General features: G+C 39.6%; 2 protein-coding genes across 2 annotated transcripts; one reads left to right on the top strand and one right to left on the bottom strand.

Annotated features, from left to right (window-relative positions):
* Positions 1–616: 616 nt before the first annotated feature.
* Positions 617–2,618, bottom strand: LOC127867943 (L-rhamnonate dehydratase-like). Its single transcript, XM_052409462.1, has one exon. It carries the CDS (start codon positions 2,513–2,515, stop codon positions 1,232–1,234), a length of 1,284 nt encoding a protein of 427 aa, XP_052265422.1. The 5' UTR covers positions 2,516–2,618; the 3' UTR covers positions 617–1,231.
* A 1,898-nt stretch (positions 2,619–4,516) lies between these two features.
* On the top strand, positions 4,517–9,054 carry LOC127867939 (L-threonine 3-dehydrogenase-like). The gene is made up of 5 exons (XM_052409459.1): positions 4,517–5,086; positions 5,326–5,476; positions 6,740–6,836; positions 7,693–7,861; positions 8,615–9,054. Exons 1-5 carry the CDS (start codon positions 4,627–4,629, stop codon positions 8,815–8,817), a joined length of 1,080 nt encoding a protein of 359 aa, XP_052265419.1. The 5' UTR covers positions 4,517–4,626; the 3' UTR covers positions 8,818–9,054.
* Positions 9,055–12,105: the final 3,051 nt, after the last annotated feature.

The raw sequence follows: 12,105 nt of genomic DNA, 5'->3' as shown, positions 1-12,105 counted from the left end.
CTGGGTTCGATCCCCACTGTGGGAGTGTTCTTAAGATCTCAATTAAGACAGAAAGTACTTGTTTTATATAAAAAAAGGACTCGAATGCGACTCAATGAGATTTTGACTTTCGAAACAGCTAAAATATAGATTTAAACTAGTTTCTGCACCGTGTCTGTTACGTACGCCCTTGCCATCGGAGCGAAAGGTGGACAAAAAAACAACACTGATAAACCGTGAATGTTACAATATGATTGAGAAACAGTAAACACTTTCCATAGGCAGGAGTGGACTGTCGATCGATCCGATGACGTTAACTCTCGTATTGACGTCATGCTCCAGGTCTGGCATTTGCGTCCGTTATCTTATTCGGTAGTAAGTGAGATTCACCAAATATTGTTTTAACACAAATTTAACTCATAACTTATTTTTTCGCTAGATGTATGCCAATGCGATCTGTTCAACATGGTATTATGTTAAAGAAAATAATCGTTGTCGTCGGCGGTTTCAGACTAAGATAAAAACGTAACCGCAAGTTGCTCATTACCGTAATTTTTGTGATGATCTATCAGGTATTTCATAAAGCTTAAGCTTTACTCATAATAATCGGTCAGTGGGCTATGACAATAAGAAAAACAACTTGATAGATTTATTATCATGTCAATAATCATGTAATCGCATGTTTTTTTAAACAAAATTATTTAATGTTTACTTTATTTTATTTTAAATATTCAGTTTGCGCAAGTTTTGTATTTAAGACATATACAGATGGTTTATCAATTCATGCATATTGTTTGCATGAACATACTTAAGGGAATACTTTGTTCAATAAAAGTTATGTATGTTTACATAGATTTTCTGCCCGAGAAAGAACGAAAGATTTATTGTCAGATATGTAAACATTGTGTATGTTGTGAGACAGTGCTTATTATCTGTTCTCTTACATCAAGCGTTTATCGCACGGGAAAAATATACCAATAATATCACCCTCGCAATCACGTCGCCGACCGCCTGATAAGCCACTTTTGGGTGCCGGCGAAGCAATATTTCATCATTAAAATAACATTTAAACAGCCAGACAATTAGAACCCTCGTTGCGCCAGTGTCTACCCGTCACGCTGCGTTCATAGAGTGGTTTTTCGTAGAAAAGTATATTTTGACAAGGGAGAGTACTTCTACAGCAAGATAACGCGCATTGTAAACATTTATCTCCCTTGGTCTTGGAAAAACACGTTTCAAGCTGAGCGAAGAGTTAGAACGGCATATGCGCTTTCTTCGGGCCTTTGTATGCTTTATTTTTCTCGGCGTTTATTTTCGATTCTTCTTCACTGCGTGCGTAAGGTCGTTTCAGTGTATCTCTGCACAATGTGACGCCAAAACCGGCCCGGTTGGGAAGATCGATGAATCCATCCGCCGGAAGAGGTTCGTCCGTAAATAGTCCTCCGAAATACGGCACTATTTTGTCCGCTTTGGGGCTCAGGTTGATGTATTCCGCCACTGGACAGTTGCTAAAGGCGTACTGAAGGTGGTATGAATACACGCTGGAGCCGTGAGGTATCACCAACGTGTCGTGCGCCGCTGCCATGGCGACAACGCGCCTCGCTTCGGTGATTCCACCCAACCACGTGATATCTGGTTGGACGATATCAACGCAACGTGAATTGATCAGTTGCTTGAAGCCGTACTTGTTATATTCATGCTCTCCTGTGGTAAGCAGGACTTTTGAACCTCTCAGATTCGCCCGAACATCGTTGTAGCCTTCGTAATCGTCCGGCGGCAGAAACTCCTCCATCCATTTCAGTCCGTAGGGTTCGAGCTCCTTAGCTAGCCTAGTTGCGTATGGGACCGTGAGCGCCATGTAGCAATCCAGACTAAGCGGAAATTCGTCGCCAACCTTTTCCCGCCAGCCTTTGTAAAACTCGATGTTCTTTCGCATACCGTCGTCTCCCGCCGAAGGTCCGTACGGACATGGTATCTTTGCTCCCACGAACCCGAGCTCCTTAGCTATATCCGGTCTAGCCGTCGTGCTGTACACCGGAAGTCGTTCCTTCGTTTTGCCACCGAGCAGCGCATACACTGGCTCGTTCCTCAATTTCCCTAGAAGGTCCCAGAGCGCAATATCCACGGCGCTTATGGCTTGAATCGGTAGCCCTTTACGTCCGTAGTTAAGCGTGGATCGAAACATCTGATCATTTAGGAGCTCCACATTGCGCGGGTCCTGACCTTCAATGAATCGGCTGAGGTGTTTCTCCACTATGTAACATCCGGGCTCTCCGCCGATCGTGACGCCCACACCGGAAGTCCCGTCGTCCGCTTCGACCTCTACAACGAGCGTTCCCATGGCGTTTATTCCCCATGACTTCCGGTACTGTTGATAAAGCTCGTAGCCCGACATTGGGTTAGCGATAGGAACGGGACTTCCGTTGATCCAATGGTCGTCATTGACATCGTGACAGTCGGCTCCCTGGTCGCCTTTAGCCGCTTCCGATACATATGCACGCACGGCTTTTATCCTCGGAAAATCTCGTGTTGCCATAATAACAAAGCGTTCTCTTCTTATCGTTCGAAAATCTAACTTAATATTAATATGCAAAGTACAGTAGCAGTATCGACATGTGTAAGTGTTATCAGTATATTTATTCTATTAAGTCATCTGAGTATATTTTCTTTAAGGTGCATATCGACTTTTTCTTCAATATAGACGTGTACTGAAACAACAACAAAATCGCCAAATTAATATTTATTAGCATTAACATATTGATGAACTTGTTACAAACAAAAACATGTGCAATGCTAAGACCGTTTCGTGCTGACAACATTTAATTACTATACGTACACACGCAATACATTAATCCACTTATTTTTTTTACGGCAAACATTTTTTGCAAATTGAACTCTTTATTTGACCAACTGTATGTTTATTATCACGATAAAGTGAAGGAACGGGAGAGAATTAATATTCGAATTCGATTGATTAGTATCCATTATCGAACGGAACGGATAGTTTTATCGTTTGTTAATCAGGACTGTTATTTCGCTTGTTTGAATGAAATGCGTACTGATTGTTTTCCGAATCAGACCAGTTTGTATTTTGATTTTGCCAAACTGTGAACAGTTCCCTTTAAATCCTATGCCCAAGGATTGCAAATTTCTGCGTTTATACAACGCATGTGAGGCTGAATATTTAAAGGAACGCATTCAGAAACAGTTTTTTTACTTATATATGGACCGTTCTCTGTGAAAAGGGGGTTTAATGCATGTGCGTATAGTGTCTTCCCAGATAAGCCTGTGCAGTCCGCACAGGCTAATCAGGGACGACACTTTCCGCCGTAACTGGATTTTTGCTAAGAAAAGACTTTACGCACATGGATTTAACCCCTTTTCAGAGAGCACGGCCCATATACATCCACGTAAATGCTATTTTTATACTGAAGGTTTTAACATGAAACTGTGTATTTGAGATGAACAATTGATGGTTACATACATTCGGGACCACTTCGGGATTTATTCAGTTGTTTTAAGGGTTTCCATTGGAAATACTTTTCAAGACTCGCAGACTTTGAAATTTAATAAAAATAAAGATTGCTTAAACCTGCATACCACTAGAAGAAATGTATACGGCGGTCCAGCATATATGGACAAATACAAGAAATGCGCATACAGACGAATACCCACAAGCTTGAAACTAACAGCTTGTTTTGATAAACTTAAATGATGAGTGGAAGCTCACCGATTTCATATGATAACATTTTGTACTCGTTATATGCGAACACAGACACTTAAGATTTCAAATCTACATGCGGCCGTATCATCACGTTGTGTGTAATATATGGAAGCCTTGAACGTAGTATCTGTTGATAAACGATATAATGATCTAAATAATCTTTTATTCTGGTTTGAATAAAATTATCTACATTAGGGTCTAAATTGTACTTCAATTTGAATCACCCCTTTCTTATGTATATATCTATCTAATTCTACTTTAATCATACTTCTTATTGTTGATACTGCAAATTCACTTCTGTAATAATTTACGTTTGCTTGTCATTTTTAGTTTGTTTTTTACTATTTTAATTAGTAATTCATTCCTGCGACTTTATTACTCTTTCTCACGACTTAGTAGCTCGTGGGAAAGAGTTAGTAAGTCTGGGTACGAGTAAGTCTTGGGAACGTCAAAGCTACCAGTAACTCGCGGGAGCGAGATAACTAACACGTGGTAAGGGCTTAAGCAATTACTGGAAATACATACTGTTTTTCGAATAATGCAAAATAGCCTTAAACAAAAGAGTCTTACATATTTACGGACGAAATAAATCAGAAAGGCTCGTGCCTTAAAATGCTTCAAACTGTCTGCATTCTGATTGTTTCGTTATGTCGTTACCACGAGGAAGTTATCCCGTCCCGACGAGTTCCTCACTCGTTCTCACGAGTGAACTATGCCGTTGCCACAAGTAACTATTTCGTTCCCAAGTGGAAGCTATGCCGTTAATTACATTAAAAAATTAACCTCACACCGCTACGTAATAATCAGCCCACTTTTGCACACGGACCGCATATGCAGATTTGGTATACAAATTTCAACACAATCTACTGGTAAGGATCGATAATTTAAGGAGGTGGCGAGTTAGTTTGTATTTTCGTCTTAAAATGGCTACCACGGTTGCCGCAGAGATACCAAAAGTGATGAAAGCGTTGATAAAAAACGCGGAAAAGGAATCTTACGAGTACACGGAGATTCCCGTACCGGAACCGGAAGGGGACGAAGTGCTGATCCGCGTTGACGCCGTCTCGATTTGCGGCTCGGACATCGCGCTGTACAAATGGACGCCGATGGCGCGCGTTATCGCGAGCGTTCCATTCATACCTGGCCACGAGAGTGCTGGAACCGTCGTCAAGTGCGGACCGGAAGCGACACTTGAGATTGGTTCCCGCGTCGGCGTCGAGAATCACTTCTACTGCGGCGACTGCTACCAGTGTGCCAACGACCTTCGGGAGATATGCATGAACATGGGCCAGTACGGTCACGGCCGGAAGACCATGCACGGCGGCTGTTCCGAATACTCGATCGTGTCCCAGAAATTCCTGTACAAGATCACTGCCAACCTAAGTGAGATACATTTATTCAGTTACTCACCATTGTTGCTGGCTTGATTAAATGATTGATTGATTGATTGATTAAATAAATGATTGATTGATTGACTAATTTATTTATTTACTTATTTAATTACTGATTGATTGATTGATTGATTGATTGATTGATTGATTGATTGATTGATTGATTGATTGATTGATTGATTGATTGATTGATTGATTGATTGATTGATTGATTGATTGATTGATTGATAGGCCCCGAGCAGATCACGATGATGGAGCCGCTAGGGGTCGCCCACAACGGCCTTGAGAGGTTAAAGGTCAAGGACGAGGACGTTCTTGTCATAGGTTGTGGCCCTATAGGGTTGCTCGCGCAGAGACTTGCAAAGGTCATGGGGGCAAAGAGGTGAATTTTTTTTAATGCTGGTGGTGCATTTAGAGATTCTCGTCCTGTGAAATCTGGGCTAAATGCATGTACGTTAGGGTCAATCCATACATGACTGTGCAATTCGTACAAGCTAATCAGTGACGACACTTTCCGCATTTTTGTGGATTTTGTTTGTTTTAAAGAGGTCTTTTCTTATCGAAAATCCAGTTGAGGCGAAAAGTATTGTCTCTGATTGGATTGTGTGGACTGCAAAGTATAATCTGTATAATCTGGGAGGACACTTAACCCACATGCTTTAACCCGAAATTTTACAGAACGAGGCTCTTATATACGCGAGGCTCTCCGAAGAACATGAGATCGTGTAAAACTAGCTGTTTTTTTCGAATATACTGTATATGTTTTGTTTATAAGAAAAATATGAAATTAATGAGCATTTATCTACGAGAATATAAGCTTCTATGAATATAATATGCAAATCTTTAATTAATGCTGACTACGTTGTGTTGCTTAACCCATTTATGCCTAGCGTCTAGAAAAAAGGCATTGGCAAACAGCGTAGACCCAGATGAGACTCCGCATGATGGGTCTGCGCTGTTTGCTTAAAGGAATTTCTGTAAGAAATATTCTAAATTTAGAAATAAATATACTAGACATTCCTAATTTTGGAAATAAATCGATCCAATTTAGAAGGATGAGGGATGGGAGAGTCCACTAGGCATAAATGGGTGAAGCACTGTGTTCAAGATATGCGCATACCTCCCTAGCTCTGGCTATTTTGAGGAGTTCGAGATCTGGTCGCATATATTGCAACGCAGCTCGCTGCACCCTTTGCTTTTTATGAATTCGAAATACGTGCATAGTTGTTTCCAAGTAGTCTGTTATATTATAATTACTATTATTTCAAATACATGGGATTGATTGCGTTGCTCATTGTGAGGCATTATGGTTGTTATTTCATCACGCTATAATAATGGATATGTTCACAGACTGATACGCGCTATTATGTCTTCTTAATAACGTGATAAGCACTGCTTTGTTCGTATACTGATAGGCGCCGTGATTTTTTATTTCGTTACGCGGGCTTAGTTGATCATTGATTTCTTCACAGATTGATCGATGCCATGATCATTATTTCGTCTCGTGAGATTCATTGATATGATTCACAGATTGATGGACGCTATGATTATTATTTCAGCTATATGTAGTTGATTGTCATGATCACAGAGTGGTAGGCGTTGTGATTGTTATTCTATTACGTGTAATGCATTGCTTTGCTTACAGAGTGATAGGTGCGGACATCGAAGACTGGAAGCTGAAGCTTGCTACCGATATGGGCACCGACATCGTGGTCAACACTAAAGACAATGACTTGAAAGAGGTGGCCTTATAATTTGAGTCGCGTTCTGAGAAAACTGGTCATAATGCATGTGCGTAAAGTGTCGTCCCAGATTAGCCTGATTAGCCTGTGCAGTCCGCACAGGCTAATCAGGGACAATACATTCCGCCTTAATTAGCTTTTCTCTTAGGACAGACTTCATTTAAGCGAAAAATACAATAAAAGCGGAGAGGTCGTCCCTGATTAGCCTGTGCTGATTGCGCAGGAAAGGGCTAAACTGCATATCGGTGCGTCCAGTTAACGTACCCAGGTAGGCTAAGCAGATACATGCGGGTTTGGAAGTACTTAATGCACATACTTACCTCATTAGCCTGAGGGTAAACTGTGCTACTGGTATCAGTGGATGAAGGGAATCATGACCGAAAAATAAAATCATAACCAATCCCGCATTTTTTTAAGCATGAATGGGATTCTTATACACGATACCCGGGTTAAAAGTTATGCCCTATACTAACTCAGACCTAGACAAACCTAGCAATGAAAGGCATTGAGGTTGATCGCAATGGTGTTATGGATATCAGGTCTACAATATGATGTTGCATGTGCGACCCCGACTCTGGGAGCGCGTGAATGATCTCTCAACCTGCACTGGTTCTTACACAGGAAATGACATGCATCGTGTCGTGATGAGCTTCTTTCTGGTATTGGCTAACTGTGACATTGTTTAAGACGTTCCCTTGTGCGAGTGAGTGCGTGCGTTCGTATTTGTGTGTTCGATTGTTTTTATAAAACTGGCGAAGGTTCGCATATATTGTTTAGACAGAGTGTGCCGAGATTTCTTTTGACGCCACGATGAGCCTTATAAGATGCTTTACCATGTTTACCCAATACTTTGCAGGTCATTATGGAGCTCACGGGCGGGGCGGGCATTGGCCGGATATGCGAGTGTTCCGGTGTGGCTGCCGTCGCCAACTCGTGCTTCTCGTACCTCCGGAAGGGTGGCCGCGTGGTGCTCATTGGCCTGCCTAAGCAGCCTCTGCACTTTGAGAATCCACTTCCGGATATATGTAAGTAGCCTTTAATCGATAAATCTTAACCCATTTATGCCTAGGGTCTAGAAAAAAGGCCTTGGCAAACAGCGCAGACCCAGATGAGACGCCGCATGATCAGGGTCTACGCTGTTTGCCTAATGGAAGTTTTGTAAGCAATATTCTAACTATAGAAATAAATATACTAGACATCCCTAATTTTGGAAATAAATTGATCCAATTTAGAAGGATGGGAGAGTCCACTAGGCATAAATAGGTTAAACTAGTAGCAGTAACATGTATGCTCAAAATACGCATACAATTACGCTTTAATTTTGTTGATTATTGATGAATTGAGATTGGTTATTTCCCATCAACCTTTTTTAGCGAATAATTGAGTCGCATTCTGAGAAAACTGGGCATAATGCATGTGCGTAAGTGTCGTCCCAGATTAGCCTGTGCAGCCCGCACAGGCTAATCAGGGATGACATTTCTCGTTTATATGAAGTCTCTTCTTAGCAAAAATCCAATTTATACGGAAAGTGTCGTCCCTGATTAGCCTGTGCGGACTCCACAGACTAATATGGGACGACACTTTACGCACATGCATTATGCCCAGTTTTCTCAGAACGCGACTCAATTCATCTCAGTTTGCAAGCTTAGTCGAAGCCATGATGGTAGACAAAAAGTTGAAAATATTAATTAAACAACATTTTCAAGCACAATATACATGTATGTACGTGCTTTTTCGCTGCCTTATGGGATAAAACCATGCCTTTGCTTTATTTCCAGTATTTAAGTGTCTGACCATCAAAACTGTGCACGGTCGCAAGATCTACCACACGTGGGCGGCCGTCGAGGCGCTCTTGGCGGACCGGAAGGTGGACGTTGGTCACGTGATCTCGCACCGGATCCCGATGTCACAGTTCGAGGACGCGTTTAAGGTCCTGTTCGACGGTTCTGCATGCAAGATCGTGATGGACCCTTCGAAATAAATGGCGGCCTTGGTGTTTACCGGAGAATCAAAATGTGGCTCAATGCGCTTAATGATTTAGAGTCCAAATACAAGTTTGCTATGTTTGCTCCATTTCACGAACGGGTTGCCCTCTTAGAATCACAAGGAGACATCCACATGAGCTAAAGAAACAAACATTCCTTTGTTTTAAAAATGGGCGAAATTGATTGCGAATGATATTAAGAAACAATTGACATAAATAAAAGATGTAATGATACTTTCTTATTACTCGGCCAAAATAGGCTGTACATCCGTAAACAATTTCGGTAATGTATTCATAAGTATTTTTATTTCAGTATATTGTGCTTTATTTAGTTAAATGCAATAACTAAGTAAAATGCTCGTATACGATTCATTAATATATATATATATAAATATATCTTGTATTCTATCAATATTGTATGTTGTCTATAACTAAAAAAACTCTCTTTAGAGTACAAACAAAAAACAATGGACTTTTTCCGCATAAACACATGTCTATGGTTTCCGAAGTTATTTTAACGACAATGTCAATTCATTCAGTAGAAACTTAAAAGTCATAATTGTGTCATTTTATTTTAACATCAGTCATGAAAATGAGAAACGCTATGGGAAAAAAGGGTTAACTGCATATGCTGAATGTGTCGCCTCAGATTAGCCTTGCAGTCCGCACAGCCTAATCAGGGACGACACTTTCCGCCTAAATTTGATTTTTGCTAAGAAGAAACTTCATTTACACGAAAAAGGTCATACAAGCGGAAAGTGTCGTCCCTGATCAGCCTGTGCGAACTGCATAGGCTAATCTGGGACGACACTTTACGCACATGCATTATGCCCAGTTTTTTCAGAACACGACTCATTTATTAGTTTTCCCTTTTTTCATCACTGGAAATGATATACTGTTTGCGATTAAAGTAACATAACTACTCAAAATCAACGAAAATTTCGTACAAAATAAATTTAACCAATTAAAAATCAGTGTTCCTTATGGCAATTGCCAAAATCTCAACGCCAGATGTGGTCTGGTAAAATAGATGTTTGCAGATACAAATGCTCGTTTTTATTATTGTTTTGCATATTTAATTCCATTTTAATTACCCGCAACGATATCTATTCATACGACACATGAACACTTACATGGTGTTCGTGTGTCGTATGAATAGATATATTCGCGGGAAATTAAAATGGAATGAATTGTGTCACAAATAAATAAAAACGAGCATTTTGTATCTACAAAAATCTATGTTATCATCCCACATATAGCGTTGAAATTGTGGCTATTGCTATAAGGAACACTTGTTGTTTATGTGTTAACTTTATTTTACGATTTTCGTTGATTTTGATCGTTATAGAGACTTTAATACTTGTTGTGAGCATTCATGTGACACATGTTATTGTGTGCATGCCTGAGGGAATTATTGTCTTCATAATTAACTATAAAGTTTAAAGATGCCGCCAGTGCTTTGATTTTAAGACCATTTACTTGTGAAGGCGCGATCAAATTTCACAATCAATAGACAATACTTGCTAACAAGAGAACGTTTGATTTTTAGTTTAATTTGTTTAAATGTTCTTGATTGAAGATGGAAACATATACTCAATTTTCTTAAGATAATTTAGCAACGGATACTCATAAACAAACATTTGCGAATTGCAAACACGTTGTAGCAATTGCGGTGAACATTTTAGAGTGATACCGTGTTACCGTGGTAACGCGATGTGTGGACTGTGTTTGTGTTTGTGCTTCAAGCAGAAGCCGGAGGAGGTGTTTCTGAAACCTCGGGTAGGTTTTTCGTGTTGTTGTATGAAAATGTTTAATCTATTTTGGCCAAATAACAAAACTTTTTTTGACCAAAAGAGAATAAAAATCATGAATAATTCTGATATTTTTTGTAGACAACTGTAGTAGTGCATCGGTTTAGACGGATTGATATATCGTTATGTTTTTTTTCTGATACAGCCCAATCCTTTAAAGACACCGTACATATACGGGGCTGTATAGCGGTCGGCAAACATGGATTCCGGGCGGGTCGGAAATGTCATCCACCGAATGTTTCTTGATCCCAGGGAAATTAAAAGCAGTCGGTTTAAGATAAACCTAATAAATTGTCCCCGGTTTATTTGATGCTTGTATAACATCTTACATGTATGGACATATGGCAATATGCTAGGGAGATAGACCCATCCACCCATTGGGTATGTGTGTGTGTGTGGGGGGGGGAATGATTTCCTTCGGCTTTGGAAGTGGAATTATCCTACGTTTGGGGGTCGAAATGTCTCTCAGTCTTCTCGAACATGACAGGAATCCATTAAAATGCTCATACCGCGTTGAAGGTTTGATTTATTAAAACTACTTGATGAAATTAGAAAATGTCGTCAATCACTTGTCATGAACACTCTATTTTGCTCATAAAAAAATCTAAATAATAGAGAGCGCTTTAACATGTTTGCTTGTTTTATTTACTTATTTTTTCCGTGATGTGAGTATTTCTATTAAGTACCTTATTAGTTAAATATTTAAGTGTAAGAAATCGCCCGTGTTTAATACCAACACGTGGCGATGAACAAGTCTCTTAAATTGAAGCAAAACTATTAAGATAAAACACACTAAAATATCATATGGCCATTTTCTGAGTATCAAGGAATCTGGTATTAGTAAATTATTAATGATAGAGATGTGCTAACCAAAAGGGACATTAAGCTCTCAAACGATACGCGATCGCATATATCGTTAGAAAACACACAGGGGTATTAAATTGCGCGTTCCATTTAAAATCAAAGAAGCGTTCAGACAACATTTGTTTTACTATTCCACTCTGTACAAACATTACGTTGTTCATACTAGTATGTCGATACGGGTTGCCATATAAAAGTATTGGTATTGATTGACATTTGTAGTTTAAAGTACCTAAACACAACATGTTGCTATGTTTATGTATAGGGGAAAAGGGGGAGGAAATAACCCTTCAACCGGTAAGAATGTACATTTAACGATATACAGAGATATGAGAGACTATTTTATTTTACATTTATATTTATGCTTGTTATTTTTACAACATATTCTCCTGTAGACACATCGCATGAAACATATCAGTACATAAATACGTTGTAATTTGATAAGTATTTGTTAAACTCTATAATTGCATTCTGAAATTTCGAAGATTTTATTAATGATACTGTCGTGAACACTATACAATGAACAGAAACATCACGAATTACTCTATTAAATCCCGATATAAAATGGCATCGCGTTCTTGGACAATGGGGCTTAAAGCACTTGCGTTAAGTG

The sequence above is a fragment of the Dreissena polymorpha genome, chromosome 2 (genome assembly GCF_020536995.1).
Source record: "Dreissena polymorpha isolate Duluth1 chromosome 2, UMN_Dpol_1.0, whole genome shotgun sequence".
Lineage (NCBI taxonomy): Eukaryota > Metazoa > Mollusca > Bivalvia > Myida > Dreissenidae > Dreissena > Dreissena polymorpha.
This window is presented reverse-complemented; position numbering and strand designations above follow the sequence as displayed.